Source organism: Corvus hawaiiensis, chromosome 4 (genome assembly GCF_020740725.1).
Source record: "Corvus hawaiiensis isolate bCorHaw1 chromosome 4, bCorHaw1.pri.cur, whole genome shotgun sequence".
NCBI lineage: Eukaryota > Metazoa > Chordata > Aves > Passeriformes > Corvidae > Corvus > Corvus hawaiiensis.
The window spans coordinates 6,526,860-6,544,486 of record NC_063216.1 but is presented as its reverse complement, the minus strand read 5'-3'; the positions used below and the strand labels follow the sequence as shown (position 1 = coordinate 6,544,486).

Below are 17,627 nucleotides of genomic sequence, written 5' to 3'. Positions count from 1 at the left end.
TCTCCAGGCTAAACAGGCCCAGCTCTCCCAGCCTTTCTTTACAACTCCAGACCCCTAATAGTCTCCACTGCCCTCCACTGGACTGTCTCAGGCATTTTCTTGCCTTTCTTGTCCTGAGGAGTGCAGAATTGGTCACAGCCCAGAGGTGGCCTCACCAAAGTTGAGTAGAGGAGGAGGATAAAAGCCCCCTTGACCTGCTGGCAATACTCTTCTCAGTGCAGGACACCAGGACGCCAGGACGCCACTGGCCTTCTTGGCCACAGGGACATAGTTCTGGTTCATGGACAGTCTCTTGTCCACCAGGACTCCCTGGTCCTTCTCTGCAGAGCTGCTTTCCAGCAGGTCACCCCCAGCCTGTGCAGGTGCTCTTCCTCCCCCGGTGTAGGGCCTGTGTTTGCCCCTGTGGAGCTTTGCTGGATTTCTCTGTCCCCAACTGTCCAGCCTGCTCAGGTTTTACTGAATGGTAGCTCAGCCTTCTTGTGGATCAGCCACTCCTGCCAGCTTTGTATCATCAACGAATGTGCTGATGGTCACCCAGCTCACTGATGAGTAAGTGGAACAAGACTGACCTTGAGGACACTGTAGCTACAGGCTTCCAACTAGGCTCTGATCACAACCCTCTGAGATCTGCCATTCAACCAGTTCTCAGTCTGAGGTTTCTCTCTCCTTTCTCATTGATTCAGGTTGAATGTAAAGTGGCAGTCATTTATATGTGATAACCATGCTCTCAGTCCCTCAAGATAATTCCCTACACAATTTTTAATTGTTCTAATTTAGTTCAGCAATCTCCTCCCTGCCCCACTTTATACTGTAAAATTGATTAGAGATTTCACTAGAGAATACAGAATGACATTCTGGTAGTACCTTAGAAAGAGGAAAAAGTATTCCAGGCTTCTTTTACAGCTTGCATGACATTTAAATACATTTTTGATATTGTCTTTTTCACAGACCGTGTTTTAAATTGCTGGTGTTTATAACTTTCCCTTGTAGGAGGATGTTTGATTAGTCAATAAAATGTTAGAAAAGCATAAATTTCTAGAAGGTACAAAAGCTGTTCAACTCCTCCTCCTGTATTGCTGCTGGTGAATTTATTCTTGAATGCAAGAGATCTTAAATCTGCCGAAATAGACTCTTTTTGGGTACTTACACAATATGTGTACTGATTGCCCTTGCGAAAAACACCAGGATATGGTAAATCATTGGGCACATGTAGAGTTCAAGTTTGGTCAAGGATCAGTCAACTTGTAACTACTCTTCAAATATTAAAATACAGCTTTGTCTATTAAAATGAACGCAGGCACTGGCCTTAATTATGATTTTGTGCTGCTTTATTTAATCTCTATTTTTGTACAGGTATTTTTTGAGTAGTGTAATTAATATGAAGATTTTTTTCTTCTTTCTTTTAACTCAGTGGCTATATTGTTTTATAAATAGCCCTAAACAAATATACAGCATGGAGAAAATGGATAAACTGCAGAATTCCTTGCTAAGCAGCTTGTTTTGATTTAGCACCTGCTTAAGTGTAAACATGTCTTTGGTCCTACTGACTTAGGCAGGTTTTATCAGGTTTTATCTCTTCCTGGTGTTGAGATTAATTAACAGGCCTGGTTAAGGGGTTTGTTTAGTTTGCTAAGGTTTCCAGCAGGAAGTGTAACTGGGTAACTATTCACATACAGTTCATGGACTTGGAGCCAGGGACAGCACAGACGGAAGGTTCCTGGACATTCATCTGGAGAGGCCTTGGAGGGTAACCAAGCCCATTGGCACAGATGTCTAGACTTCCACTAGAAACTTCTTAGGTTTCTATTTGAAACCCTGAAGATCTGAAGGAACTGGAAACCTCTTATCTGTTTCCCATGTAATCACATATCCTAACACATTACATTATGCACCATACCACTCCCATGTTGGAAAAGAATTTAGATAGTCAGGAACTAGGTTATGTTGGGATTCTTCCCCCCTGCCGTGGGGTCTGGGGGGAGGCGACCCTGGGGTAGAGGCATGGGGTTTCCCTACTCCCTGCTGGTCCCCTGATTGTCGGGGCTCTTTGGCAGTCGTCCGGCCATGCGGCTGGAGAATAAAGATGTCTGAAAAACATCTATCAAGAATCGGTCTCTATTTCTTTTCCACAGGCCTTGCTGTCTATACATGTTGCAGAAATCCTCACTGCAACCAGGTTATGATATGGAGTGTGTTAAATGAGTGTCAGTAATTGGGAGCCTACTAGAAAATTGAACTGTAAAACTGCAGTGAGCGTTGAGGCTTTTTACTGTCTCATATAGCTTTCAAAATACACTTGAGAAAGCTATAATCTATTATTTTTTCAAGCAACTTGCTCGAGAGAGGAGTTTTTACCATTTCAACAACATACCAAGCAGTATCCATCTTCAAGAAATTTCTAAAGTGTCAAGATTTTTGTAAAATAAACTATTTCAAGCTCACCTTCCCCAAGATTAAAATGAAATTTGTTTACAGAATACAATAAACATGACAGAACAATCAACTTTGTGTGTCAAGAGTTGTTGCTGGTAAATCAGTATGGATACTAGGCCACCAGGCACTTCAAAAATCAATATAATAAATAAATATATAAAGCTGACTTACAGTTTTATACCATGTGTACGGAGACATGATTCATCCTGAAACAAATAATATATGTGGGATAATGAACAGAAATTATATGCTTGAATGCACTGAAGCAATCCTGTGATCAAAGGACAGGACTGGATGTCAAAAAATTATGTCCAAGCCCACTATCTGGTCTAATGGCAGATTTAACTCTCTGATGACTCAGTTCTTTTATTTGTGAGATTAGGACAATATAAAGCATTTTGAAATGCTACTATGCAAAATGTTATTAAAATTAATTATGACTAGAAGGGGTCCCATTTCTAGTCACATTTATGCAATGAGTCCTTCTGAAACAATTGCTGGCTTTGGAAAGCAGCCAAGTGAACTGCACCTGGGAAGTTAAAACTGGTTCTGATCCTAATGTTGCTCTTTTTGCCTTTTTTTTTTTTTTTTTTTTTTAAGAACTTATAAAGTGTCCAGCGCTGACATAAAGGCAAGGTGAAAAGCATAGGAATAATTTAAATGGCACAACCTGTTTCCTGATTAGCAGAAAAGGAAAAGAGAATGGCAGAATGAGGAGGATATGCAGGTCAGACAGGCTGCCTGGTAGAGCACAGGCCTGGGAGAGAAGTAAAACATCCTGTTTCCTTCAGTTACTTGTTGTGAGCATCTCTGCCCAACCTTGGAATGAGTTTAGTTTGGTGTAGTGGACTTGCAAATGCATCAAGCATTAAGAGAAAACACATTTCTTGGGGGTTTGATTTGGACACAGCAAATGTTTGTGGGAAACAAAAGGTAAAAACGGAAGAAAACCGGGTGAGTAGCTAACTGTAACTTTTATTGATTAAAATAACAGGAATTAGGAAAATCAGAAATTTTTATAATTTTTTAAAAATTAAAACCACAGGAATTAAGAATTTCCAATGCACCATGAGGACAAGCCAAAAGGATGTATCTTTATACCATGACCAGAAACATGAGAGTGCTACTGCCTAAGTGTTTCAGGTTCTTTCATCTACTTTTGTAAATATTTAATATACAGAAGTTCAGCTCTTATAATTCCCAAACAATCTAAGCACCATGACTGCTTCAACTTTCCCCCTTTATGTTAAAAATACACTAACAAACAATTTATGGAAATCTAATCAGACTTGGGTAAGTTCACAAGGCTTCTCAGAGTTAACGACTGAAACCTTCTGGTAGATGTATTTATTATTCTCAGCATTAGCAAGACTGAATCTCTTTTAGACCAGTTCTTGTTAAAATTAACATTTGGAAGCTGGAAAATTCAACCTTTGATATTTTATTTCAACAAAATATCACTTTGGCCTTAATCTACAAATAAATCTTAGTTTATCATCTACCAAACTGCCTAAGCAGAAGCAGAGGCCACCATGAATCACATGCTTGATCTGGTAGAGTGATATCATGCCTCCATGGTAATATTGACTTATAGGGCTAAACAGTGTATGAAGGTGAATGTGTTAAAAGAAACCTATTTTTCAAGGCATTTAAATTTCAAAATATCCTTACTTGCATAGAAAAAAAAGTGAAGTGGGATAATGGAAGAATGGGTGAAATTTTATGGCATTTGAAATTTGATTCAGACCCCAATATTCTTTCCCTTTTAATCCTTGATAGAAAAATCCTATTAATGTAGAAAAACATACTTACACTAATAACACCAACCCATAAACATTAAATTTTAATTTAAAATACAGCAGAAGGAAAATTTATTTTTCGAGCTTCACAGACAGATTCCTGGCTCTGAAGATTTTAAATGCTTGGTCTGAATCAAAGTTTAGATGGAAAAGAATACTAAGATTAAAGATCCCCTGACCTGGGTCTGTTTTAGAGTAACAGCTCTTCAGGGGAGAGCCCGATTATTACTCTGTTTACATAGTTCTTGTGTCTTCGTCTAACTCAATTCAGTAGTTTTTACAGAGGAACTTCTTGTTCAGTGTTTCTCTATGTGGGAAGATCATAGAATGTGAAAGGAGGCTGATACTCGTAGGACTATTAGGGGGAGCATCAAAATATTTCTAAAAAAGATGGGATTGTTTTTGTCCTGGTTGGTACAAGCTGCGGTATAGTCTGGGCTTTTTTTTTTTTTTTTCCCCGCCGAAAATAACTTCAAGGCAACAACATTTCCAGAATAAAATAAGTCAGGGGGAAAAAAAATGGAAGAATGTAACTGTTCTGTAGAAGGAACGGATCAAGGTGCTGAGCAGGTACGCGCCCTGCAGGGGCATGGCAAACAAAAGGGGAGAGGCGGTGAGGGGTTCCGAAAGCCGAGACGCAAATTAAAGACAAAAAAATCAACCGCAGCAGATAACTCCAAGCCCGATTAAGATCAACCGCTCGCCCGGTAACTGCCCGGGCGGCACCGCGGCAGCTGCCAGCCCCACATTCCTTTACGCCTGCTCTCCCGCAGCAGCCCCGAACACATTTGGTTAATCCCCTCCCTGGCTGCGCCACGGCCGCGGGGTCCAGCGGCGGGCAGGGTGATGCTGAGTGGGGCAGGGGGGCATTGGAGGGGGAAAGGCGGATGCTGGAGGGGTCAGGCAGGTGAGGGGAACGGGCAGAGGGCAGGGCTCTGCCCGGCTCCGCCCGCTCTCCCAGGCTGCTCCGCGTTGCAGCCGGGGGAGGTGGAGTCGCTTTATCGGGAGCTGAAGTGGAAATTTCCCTCAGTTGCCGGTTCCGCCGCGGAGGAAGCACCAGCGCGGGCTGCCCGTTCTCGTCGCCCCGTGTCGCGCCGCGTTCTGCCTGCTGTCATGTCCAACTACATCCACGTCCCGCCCGGCTCGCCGGAGGTTCCCAAACTGGACATCACCGTCAGCGAACGGGAGGGGCCCGGGTATCGCCAAGGCGCCCTGCAGCTCCTGCGCCGGCTGCGCCCGCACTGGAGACCCGAGGAGGTGACGCTGCAGGTACGGCGGAGTCCGCGCCCCGGTTCCCGCGGGGGGTGCGGCAGCTCGGGCTCGGGGAGGGAGGGGAAAAGCAGGCAAGGAAGGGGGGAGGGCGAGCGGCCATTGTGCGGGGGAACTGGTGCCTCGCTTCCTCCCCCTCCCTCCTTCCCCCGCTCTCCGCCGCAGCCCCCTGCGCGGAGCCCCATTTGCTAGGCGGCTCGGCGGCGGGGCGGGGCGGCGCGGCGCGGCAGCATCCCCGGCTCCCGCCTTCCCTCCTTCCTTCCCGGCGCTCCTCCCTCCCATCGCCCGCTTCCCTCTTCCTCCTCCCATGCCCTCCCCGCTGGAACTCGGCTGCCCGCGTTAGCGGCAGGGAGAGCTCTAGTGCCGGGGGCGAGGGAAGGAAGAGGAGGTGTTCCTGAGAGTCGCCCTCGCCGTGTCTCTCCTGGGTGGGGCGTGTTTGTAAACCGGGGACAGGCCGCCGGAGGAGGGGATACCGCCGCCGAGGTCGCTGCTGCCGGTCTGGGGCGCTCCCACGGGCCGTGGAGCCTTTGTTGGGTGCTTCCTGTAATCAAAAATGTAATAAATATCTGTCATGTATTCGCAGCCGGGCTGAGGTTTAGGCTGGCGGTATCGGCACACACCCGACCCGCTAACGCCCTTGCTCTCTGCTCTTGGCAGAAGTACCGCTGTTCTCTCTGGTGTTCTCTAGGTGAACAGTCATTCGTATTTATGACGAGTCATCTGCTGGAGGATTGGCTGCTTTTGTGCTTCTAGAATATACTTAACATGGTCCCTTGGACTTAAAAAGTCTTTAGCCAATTTGGCTGGCTAAAATAACAGTTCAGTCTGTGGTTAGTTGAGCATTTTATGATATGCTCAACTGTGTTATTCAGCAGTTGCTATTACGTGGAGGTGTCTTATTTCAATGAAGTTCTTCTTCAGAGAGCTGCCTGAACTAATTTGTATCAGAAAGCTGAGCACATTGAGGTAATGGCACATAATTTGACAGAAATTTTCTGAAGTGTCTTGAAAGGAAAATGAAACTTGACACGTCAGTCCAGTTAGCATGAAAATAAAGCTAATGAGCTTTTTCTAAATAATCTGTTTGAGGCAGTGGCCATAAGTTATGCACTGTCCCAAGATCTCGAGGTGCAATGAAAATAGTTTTACAACATGTAAAAACGAGGTTGTTAGAGTTCATAGAATATCTTGAGTTGGAAGGGATGCATGAGCATAATCCAACTCCTTGCTCCTTGTAGGGCTACATGAAGTTATACATGGTTTTATTTTTTTGGTTCTCCGATGAGTGCAGTTCTTAGCAGAATATTTTTCTTTCTTTCATTCAGGGATGTTGAAAAAGGAAACCAAAACATTTTCCTGTTAAGGAGGGATAACTATCCTTTGGATAAAGTTCTAGTAGGTTTAAGAAAAAAAAAAAAGTTGCTTCCTTCCACCACTCCCTTTGACAGAAGCAATTAACAGGATAAAAAACACCGGTACCATTGGTGCAGAACCGGGATTCTTTTACTGATCATGCAGATGTGAAGTAGGAGATTACTGTCTGTGGTTAGAGGTTTCTGTCTAAAAAATGTCTTGAGTTTAATTTTAACCAAGTTACTTTAAGAACACTTTTCAGCTTGGTGTTTTCCTTTTGAACAGTGAGAGAACAATCTATTCACAAAGCCCTTTAATGGCCTCTTATTTTTAACTCTTTAGCCTGTGTTTAAGCTGCTGTGAGTGTGTAACAAGCAGGAATGCCTGTGGTTTCAAACAGGTTCCAGCAGCCGTGATGGCAATACAACCAGTTACAGATGCGTGTTGCACACGAATCAAATACAAAAAGGTGTTGAAATGAAAAGTGACTCTTTTTTGTGAAGGTGATGGAGTGAACAGGAGGATGCCCTGGAGTCCGCCCTTTAGAGGGGCAAGTGTTTAGGTGGGAGATGAGGATGGGACTCCTGTATTGCATGGAAAATTTGCCTGACTAATCTGAAACAGCAAAGTGGACAAAGAACAGTGATAGGTTTAATGAACTACTGCTTCCTCTGGTGAACTCTGCCATTAGCTACCTTTGCTCTTAGTAATTCTTGGGTCAGAACAATTAGTAAGACATTGAAGAGTCCAGAGTTTGATTTGAAGAAGTTAGTTAACTTCTCTTGCAAAAATTTACTGTTGTGTGTTAACTTGTTTAGTCAGCTGAACAATTTTGAAATTATAGTTAGTATATGTTAAAGCTTAATCCTCACTTTTCCTAAGATTTATAAGTACCTAAAATCAGGAATATATTTTAACATTTAATTTTTTTTTTTTTTACACCATAGCATAAACCACAAATTTAGGGACAGAAGATGAAAATAATTAAAATCTTCAGTGCTTAAATTATTCTTTTATTGCATTATTTATCAGAAAGTCTGTAACATCAGAAGCATTACCCATTTTTTTTTGAAATGGAAGCAGCTATACTGTAATGTATCTCCTTTATATCAAGTTATATGTGAATTTTATCCCTACAGGGCAGTACAAATATTCAAGTTATTCTACATTGCTAGGGAGAAACAGAATTTTTCTGTCTAAACACTCATCTTCATGTAGGTACATTGTGCAGTTGTCAACTGAAAATGTCCTAGGAACTGTATGGAATTCGGTGCTTGATTTTCTAACTCCTGAATTTTTGAGGTTTGCTTTCTCTGCTTTTTGTGGTAGTCACTTTTGATTCTGGAATGGCTGTTTTTTAGTAGTAGAAATGTTGAGTAGTTCAGGTTGGAAGGAATCTGTGGAAGCCTCTCTCCCAACCTTGCTGAAAAACTCACTGATTGCTAAATTCAGAAGTTAGCTGTAGTGAACATGAGAAATAGGTTTTTAAAATTTCATTAAAAAATGCTCTTCTAACTCAAACCAGGGCCTCTGAGTTTTGTAGGCAGCTTGAGTTTTGACAGTGGGCATTCCAATTTTTATATTCTGCACGATTTTTAATGAAATATAAAAACTTAATTTTTAAAATTCTTTACTCTTTTAAAGAGGTTGTATTACCCTTCCTACTGTAAAAATACACTCACAGATTGTAGTTTGTTGCCCACTTTATGAATTCCTTATTTTTTCTCTTTTAAGGAGATTCAAGGAAGGCCAGTGTTTGCTTACAGTATGGGAAAATTAGTTACCACTTCAGTAGTGCGCATTTGGGGTTCTTTTATCCCATTACTGTCTACCTCTTGTAAGTCTGGTGGCAAAGAAGGATTCAGTGGGATAATACACAATTTCTTCTCTGCAGTGTAATATTATACTGCAGGAAAAACCATCAGTATTTCTTACCATTCTGAAGTAATATTTAATATTGAGAATAAACGCTGCCTGTTTTTATTGGTGAAAAGACTTAATACTAAAAGTGTTAATTTATACCATTATTTGGGTGGAACAGAATGATATATATGGAAAAAAATTTGCTGAAGAATCATTCAAAGTTCTAAAATCATTAAAATATTAGGCTGGCAAACAGTGCTCCTGTCCTGGATGAAACCTGAGGAGAGGTGGAAAGAATCTGTTTTGGAAAGGGAATCAAATTTTTCTTGAAGACACCCCATACCCCGCCCCCCGCAAATCCTGCAAGCAACTATCATCTCCAAATAAGTTGGATTGGTTTTCTTTTTTAATTCTCTGAAATAATTTGGCCTTGCTTGTTTTCTGGTACTGTGGTTTTTGGTTTTTAATTTTTTTTTTCCCTGAGATTTACTTGTCTTTGCTCTTGCCAGCTCTTTGCATGATTTTACGACTCCAGCACTTCATAATTCCCAGAGATTTGTTCCTACAGCTATGAAATGTGAACATGGGATGGACCCATGCTTATAAAAAAAATGTACTTTTGCCAGTGAAACAACCACCCACCTATTTTTATGTTTACCAGATTAGCTTTTGTCCTTGTTTCTTTGCTTTTTCATCCTGACTTGCACTCAATAGCTTTTCTTCAGGCAGTATTTTCTGGCTGCTGATCTAATTTATTTGCTTGTGTTGATATTCTTTTTATAACAAACTATTATTTGATTCAGAGTTCTGAACTTGTTGGAGTATTTTGTAGTTTATTTAAACAGATTGAGCGTGGGCTTAAAAGTGTTGAAATTGAAAATGCTAGTCTCTGGGAAACAAAGTAAACTAACTTTATTTTGTATCTCAGTGCTGTTACATTTTTCAAGTGAGATATTTATTGCTCAGCTGATTTGGGGATATCACCCACTTCAGCAGTTGGGAAAGCAGTTGCCACGTGAAGAGGAAGGACTGAATTCACAGAGAAGTGCTGATACCTCCAAATGGAGAAGTGATGAGTGAGGGAAAGAGTAAGAAAAGTTAGAGCTGCAGAATGGGCTGCATTACTCGTGTTGTGGAAAAACTGTAATTTGAAGTGTGCCTTGAATGCAATGTCACAGTAAGTGGGAAATGCCAGCAGAATTGGATGTCCTTAGAGGCTGGGTTGGTTTCTCCAGTCTTTTAAGCTTCTGATGAAGCTTGATTATCTCAATCCCCTGTTTTTAAAGGTTTTTGTGGTGTCTATGTGAGACAGAAACTGTAGTGGCATTTTATGTAAGTGATACGCCATATGTACCTGATGTAATTCAGCTGTGCATGATAGAGGTGTGTTTATTGATGACTGGGGCTCTAATTACAGAGAATCAATATTTGTTTAGGGACAGCTTGGATGAGTCTATGTAAAGGCATATACCTTATGCTACAGGTTTGTAACTTTGGAAAGGAAGAATCCAAGACAGTTTAGGTTTAGTTCCTGTCCCTCTCCCTCCCCCCCAATATTTTACGTCAAAATATTCCAGGGGGCTTAGGGTCCTTTCTTATTAGCTGCTTTTTTTTTTTTTTTTTTTTTTAAATCTGTATCTGTTTTAATCAGTATCACAAAATTTGTAAAGCAAATTCATAATTTAAAAAGTGTTAACCAGTTACCTGATGTTGACTGTTTTCAAGTAGAAGAATATTCTTCAGAAACAAGGTGAAAAATAAGTAACTTACTTGTTCTTTTTTTTTTTTCCTGGCATTTAAAAAAAATTATAAAAAGCTTTCACATCTTGATACACATTTCAATCAGAACCAGTCCTCAACCAAAAAACACCCAAAACGAAACCCACACACACCTTGAAGCTGAACTGTTGATGGTTTAGTAGCCCAAAAAAAACCATGTGAAAGTGATACCAGCACTCCAAGTATTGCTTTCTCCGTGCTGCTGTCATGCAGAGTACCCCAAGAGTTGAGCAGAAACTGCTAGTTCAGTCTCTGGCCAAACTTAGCAGACAATAGTGCTGTAAACTTCCTTGCTTCCTGCTTCTCTTGGTGTTTTTAACACCAAATGATCTTGCTCCTGATCATCTGACCACCTAAATCATGCAGACAGTGGCTTTCTCCTGCTGAGTGTAATGAACTAGAGGATATGGCGCCAGAGCCTGGAGACCTTTGAGTGAGGTTTCTTGTAAGCCCTGCTGAACATATGAGAATTTACCCAAGGCATTTTCCAATAGTTGTACTTTGTCTTTCTTTTATGAACAGCTACAGAAAGAGTTACAATAGCTAGAGAGAGTAAAATAACTAGCCTTGTTTCAAGAAATTAAGTTCTTGATCTGTATACCTGTGGATGTGTCTGTGTAGACTATACTTTTCCAGAAAAAAGATCAACTTAGATTTACAATACAAACTTGAAGTTTTGTGAGCATTAAAGAAGCATGTTACTAATGTCTCTTCCTTTCTGGAGATCTCAAAGTCAGTCTGGGGTTCAGCAGCAGAATCTGGGGAATCCCTACTTATTTATGCTGCAGCTTTACATCACTGTTCTGCTTTTTATCGCACTACAGTACTGTTTCCTGTGTTCTCTGCTTATGGATGTAATAACTCAGTCTGAAGGGAAAAATCTGCTTGGTTTTACAGTTCTTCTGAGTCATAAGTACTTTCTACTTTGCCCCATGACACTTTTATTTCTGTCTATTCATTCTTGTTACATGTGATTGCAATTTTGTTCTCATTCTTCTCGTTCTTTTGAACACCTGGAATGATGGGATTAGATAGAAGCTTTTCATGAAACACTTGCTTATTAGATGGGGACATAGGCATCACATGCCCTTTCCAGGAATCTAATAACCTAGTAACAGTGCTTTTAGGGTAAACTGTCTCAAAGATGCTTCATGTCTTGGTTGATTTTGCACTTCTTGGGCTCTCTTGGCCTGTCTTGTTTGTACCATGTATTGCTCTCTGAGACTTGAGTAACTTAAGCTTATTTGTAGCTTTCTCAGCTTTAGTCTGCATTTCAGTAAACAGTTTCTTTTTTTCTAGAAAGCTTTGGATTCAAGCTAGATCTGATTGTGGGCAGTATGAATAGAATTTCCAGAAATGTTTCAGAATTTAGTTTTACCTTTGTATCACCTCATCTGAAAGTATGTGTTAAACTGTGGTAAGCGCATATCAGATTAATTAATTTTTTGTGGCTTACAGGAGTGTCAGAATCTTGCTGCTGGAGTTTTTTTTCTGTGTTGCACTGTGTTCTTAACCTCTGTTGTCTCTGTATTTTTTTTTAATTTATTCCCAGAATTTTCTACTTTCATTGCATTCTGTAGATTCTTCCATCTTCTTCCATGTGGCTATGATAGTTTACTGATTATCTTATCCACATCAGAGTCTGTTCTCTGCGTATGATGCTGAAGTGATGCTTTTGCTAGAGAACTGTTTTGTTCTGCTTCATTTCAGGTTATGTTTTGGGCAAGGCCTTCTAAGCTGATTCTTTAAGTGCTAATGTAAAGGCATTCTGAATAAAAAAATAAAATGACTATTATTTTCTTTTACTGGTGGTAGTAAACAGTAGATGTTTTCTTATGATGGAATATGGAAATTGTCTACTTTGAATAATGTTATTAGAAAAGTAAGTGAACCCTTTTGCCTTTTTAAGAAGCAATAGCTAAAATGCTCCTGGGTGTAAATAATTATTTGTAGCAGCATGTTACAAATAGATGCTAATAAGTAGAGTTCCTAAATTAACAGTTGAGGGAGTCCAATTTCCTTGTTGCAGATTTCTCTTTATTAGTGCTAATGAGACTTGTTTGAAGGGAATAATAGACCTGTGACAGAAGGTGATAGAACTGTGTCCAGCAGTTTCTGTTCAACAGCATAACAACTGAGATTCAGTGCTTTGCATCAGCACTATTAACATCTGGGTGGGTTTTTTTTTTTTTTTTTTTTTTTTTGTAGTATCACTATTTCTGATGACCTTAGAGCTGTATCTTTTTAATAGTACATTTTTTCCTTTTAAACTACATTTTGGAAGTTTTTATCTAAGTATGGCAGATAAGATGCTTTTTAACTCGAACAGCTCAACATGAATCACTTCTGCAAAGTGCTCTTCATACTTTTTAAACGAATTAATTCTGGGTTTATGTTAAAAGTTATAAGAGTTAGTACTTTTATGTTGATTTGCCATCTTTAAGTGCTTGTGTTCTGTTCTTGGCTCCCCGGTAGAAGGAAGACACATGCTCATTGGAGAAAGTTGAGCAAAGGTTCATGAAGATGACAGAGAGACCTGGAGAATCTTTCATATGAAGAGAGGCTGGTCTTATTTGGCCTGTAAAAAAGGAGGCTTGCTGTGGTCTTAGATATATAAATACCTGGTGGGGGGGAATTGAGGAGGCATCCAGACTCCTCTCAGTGCCCAGTGACAGACAAGGCAATGGGCACAAAATAAAATGTGTGAAGTTTCATCTCAACAACAAAACCACTTTTTTATCATGAGAGTGGTCGAACACTGGAACATGCTGCCAGACAGGTTACAAAGTCTCCAGAATTCCTGGAGATTTCCCTGGGCACAGTCCTGGGCAGCTGGCTCTAGTTGGCCCTACTTGAGCAGGGAGGTTTAACTAGATGACCATAGGAGGTCCCTTCCTCATCCGAATAGTTCTGTGACCATACGCTTATGACTGGAAAGAGTATGAATGGATATTTATAGTATAAAGGTGTAATTTGTGATTTACAAGCATTTTGAAATGCATTTAAGTACTCAGTGAAACACTGCTCAAGCCCAGTATCTATGGTGCTAAATGGAACAGTTTTCTTAGTTGCAGTGCTTAACATTGTAATAGTTACTATGAAGACTGTTTAAGAGTCTTCATTATTCATCCTGAGTTATTAAAATAATAGCTATTAATAAGATGTCCCCATAAGTTGTAAAGTCTGAGTTTTGAGTCAAAGAGGCTTTGTAAGCAGCTTTATTTGAATTTAAAGTTACCCTGTCTAGATGAAAGTTATATAATTTGCTATATCTACTTCTGCAAGACTGTTTGTAACTGTTCAAGAAAATAGAGTACCTTTGTATCTTCTGCATCTTTTCTCAGGAGCTTGAGCTATTTCTTCCAATTTGTGATGACAACTAAAACTTCCCCACTTGTTTTCTGCATTTATTGATGAATCTGTTGACCTCATCAAATGAGGGGTGTTGGGAAAAGCAAGGCATATGAGCTAAAACACATCTACTGTAAAAGTCTTGCCTTTTCCTAAAGGGGGAGACTTGACCCAACTTCAGATTTTTTTTTTCTTTAGTAATTAAAAAATTTGCTCATGATTCTCAACTTGTCTAAACCCCTGAGATTTGGAAATAATCTGTCACTTGTGTTTGAGAGATACTACTTTTGAAAATAAAGGCTATATCTTGAAGGGGGTGGGGGAATAGAAGTCAAACTTTCTGAATTGTGTTTTACTGCTTTAAAAAAAACAAACAAAAAACCCCCTAAACACCCCCCTCCCCCCCGCCATCCATAATAAAACCCTACCCACACTGTCCAAGGTTCTAAAGAATTATGATGACTGTAGATACGTTGCCTGTTGTTGGCATGTGTTTTCAGCAAAAGTACTTTTTCATTAAATATTATGGCTCAGAATTAGGTCTGACACACAACAGATCATTGAATTTGTCAGTATTTTTGTTCTGGGCCTGACTTAGGGCTTGAGGGAGAAGTCATATCAGAGGGTGCATGACTGGACATGAGTAAATAAGGAATTCAAACTGTTGTCATCGAACACTTAGTATTCTGATCTTGATAAATAGGTTTCTTTTCTTTTTGAGCTGACTTTCTGGCCTCATTGCTATTATGAATTAAAAAATTTTTGTGTTATCCAACTTGAAGCTATTTTTTGCTGCTTGCTTGTTGTACTGTGAGGGTGTTCTGTGGGAGGGTTTATTCTTTTTGAATTAAGAATTAAGGTTTTGAGGGCAACAGAGTGGAAGAAGAGACATGACTGTAAATACTAAAAAAAATTTATATTCAAGTATTTTCTTCATGATATTCCTCTGTCTTAAAGATTTCTTAATGCTCAATCTAGTACACTTTTGTGTTTTGGGAACTAAAGGATAACCCAGCATTCTTTTCCTGCTTGTTGAAGATGCAGAGTTGAGTTGCTTATGCATTATTTTTGCTTTTCAGCTATTCACCGATGGAATCACCAATAAATTAATTGGCTGCTACGTGGGTGACATAACAGATGATGTTGTTCTAGTTCGGATCTATGGGAACAAGACTGAGCTCCTGGTAGATCGGGATGAGGAGGTGAAGAGTTTCCGTGTGTTGCAGGCCCATGGCTGTGCACCTCAGCTCTACTGTACCTTTAACAATGGCCTGTGCTACGAGTTCATGCAGGGAGAAGCCTTGGATCCAGAGCATGTGTGCAATCCAGATATTTTCAGGTAAGCTTTTTTTAAAAATTTCTTATTTTCATTGTGCATTAATGAAGTTCTGCCCGGCCTGAAGGACTTCGAGCAGAGTTTGCGCAGGCAGAAGATCAGTATTTCTATAAGCATGCGCTAAGCTGATATTCACACCGTCTTAGTTATGGTATTTCAGTGCTGAAAAAATGATCCTTGCTGCCTCCACAGAAGACTGTACTCATTAAAGGTCTGTTTATCATGAGTAATTAACACTTGCACATCACCATTACAGAGGCCATTGAATATGGTGGAGTTGTAGGGAGTTGGACTTGGCTAAAGTACTTTTAACTGTTTCCAATACTTTCCTTTTGTGAATAGATCCCAGAAAATTCCATTGAGAAATTATTTTTTAAACTATTAGCAGTGAACATAAAGTGCTGATGTCTAAAGATTTTAGTTTTTCATGTGTGTGCTGAAATGTATTTGTCTAAAAATAGCAGCTAATTTAAATCAATACTTCAAAACATAAGCAAGAGTAGACTGTAAATGCAGGTGAAGTTTGTGTGCTGTAACTGAACTCCAATCCTTCTCCCTTCCCTTCCCACAGGTAATGATCCTAATGACCTTTTGAGTCTTGAAAGATGCTACCCAATGGCTGTGCTACTCTTCTTTAAACCCTCTTTGAATTCCTGTGTTGCATTTTTTAGAATTTTTCAGTTAAATATAACATTAATTTAATTTTAATTTTTTTTAGACTCATTGCTAGACAGCTTGCTAAAATCCATACTATTCATGCACACAATGGATGGATCCCTAAATCCAATTTGTGGCTGAAAATGGGAAAATACTTCTCTCTCATACCCACAGAATTTGCAGATGAGGGAGTAAATAAAAGGTGGGTATGTCATCATGTTCTTTCCAGTCTTCAAATTCCTTCTGCTGGAATTTGTGTTTGTACAATATCATCAGACTTCATATTGCTCAGGAAGCAGACTCCAGCTTAAAAATATTCTTCATGTGAGTTTAAAATCATGGATGCCCTTCTTGCTGCATTGTAATTAGAGAATGCTCTGGCAAAGTGGTTTTTCTTTTACAACAAAATTATTAAGAAAAGTGAGAAAACATTAATAGATAACTGAAAATGAAGAGGATAAAATGGCTATTTAAGTGTATACTGTGACTAGACTAAAAATTAATGTTAATTTCCTTAGTATAGATACATATAGTACCTAATACTGTTGTGTATTCTTCTTGGAGGAAGTAATGTAATGTGAAAAAAAAGTGAATTAAATTCATGCAATAATTCTTTTAATCTTTGCACCTTTAAAATGCGCAGGAGTGTATTCATATTCTGCTCTGGATTTTTGGACTACTGTTGTGTTTACAGCACAGATAATCTTCAGAAAATTGTTTTTTGGGAAGGACAGAGAAAAATGATTTTCATAATTTGACTGCTATTGTGTCTTGGGAATGAATGCCCTGATTTGGGAAAGGGTCTGTTGAACTATTTGCCAGAAGAATGTAGAGAAAAATACTTCATTACAAATGCTTGATATGGAACACAGAGTATTAAATGTTAACTCTGTTTCCTTATACCTGAAAAGGTTTTTAAGTGATATTCCGAGTCCTCAAGTTCTTCAGGAAGAGATGGCCTGGATGAAGGAAAGACTGTCAAATTTAGGATCACCAGTGGTGCTCTGTCACAATGACCTGTTGTGTAAGAATATTATTTACAACAAGAAACGAGGTAGGTGTTGAACTAAACAATGAGTAGTGAGTGGCTTTATCTGTGCTGTATCAGTGGTGTTGTTTTACTCACTTGTTGAGGTGAACTCAGTTTGAGCTTTTAAGATCCAGTGTAATGGTAGTGATTCCTGTGCAAATACTAAGTTGCTTAATTAGCTAATTTTCATCTGTATGTTACTGTATAGAGGAAAAAAAATCAGTGTTCCTTGCTTTTCTTTAATGAACTCATGAATTTGTTAATCTCCAGTTTGCCTGTATGCCTGGGCTTGAAAGTATCTGACTGGATGTTAATTCTATTCTGGTTATATAAAGCTTTTAGGAAGAAAAAAAAAAATCATGCAAGTATAGAAAATAATATGAAAATTGTCTCCTGCAATGTGTTTTGTTCTGGTTTGTGATCAGGGGGAATGCCCTTTCATAATGAACCGTCTTAGTGATATTAACTACTACATTCAGTAGCTCAATTTGTTTTTGCATGAGGTACACAGACATCTTAAAAGATTTCTTTTGTAAATACATGCTTTGTTTAAACTGTTGTAGGCAGCAGACATCTTGGCAAAGATGAATTACTTTTTTGTTTCTATTCCAATACATTTAACTCATAGTTCATGTTATTAAGATCTGTTAAAGCTTCCATATAAACCCACAGCTTATTGATTTTAGTGGTTTGGGGTTTGGTTATTAAGGGAATCAATCAGGTATTAAAACAAACGAGGCAAACTTTTGACACTAAA

General features: G+C 39.5%; 1 protein-coding gene across 1 annotated transcript in view; it reads left to right on the top strand.

Moving 5' to 3' along the window:
- The first annotated feature begins 5,194 nt into the window (after nucleotides 1-5,194).
- Nucleotides 5,195-17,627, top strand: part of ETNK1 (ethanolamine kinase 1) — a 31,910-nt gene continuing 19,477 nt past the window's right edge. The window contains exons 1-4 of the mRNA XM_048300622.1: nucleotides 5,195-5,501; nucleotides 14,927-15,186; nucleotides 15,902-16,042; nucleotides 16,752-16,894. Coding sequence (XP_048156579.1) covers nucleotides 5,346-5,501; nucleotides 14,927-15,186; nucleotides 15,902-16,042; nucleotides 16,752-16,894 — 700 coding nt within the window. The 5' untranslated portion in view covers nucleotides 5,195-5,345. The remainder of the gene's footprint in view (nucleotides 5,502-14,926; nucleotides 15,187-15,901; nucleotides 16,043-16,751; nucleotides 16,895-17,627) is intronic.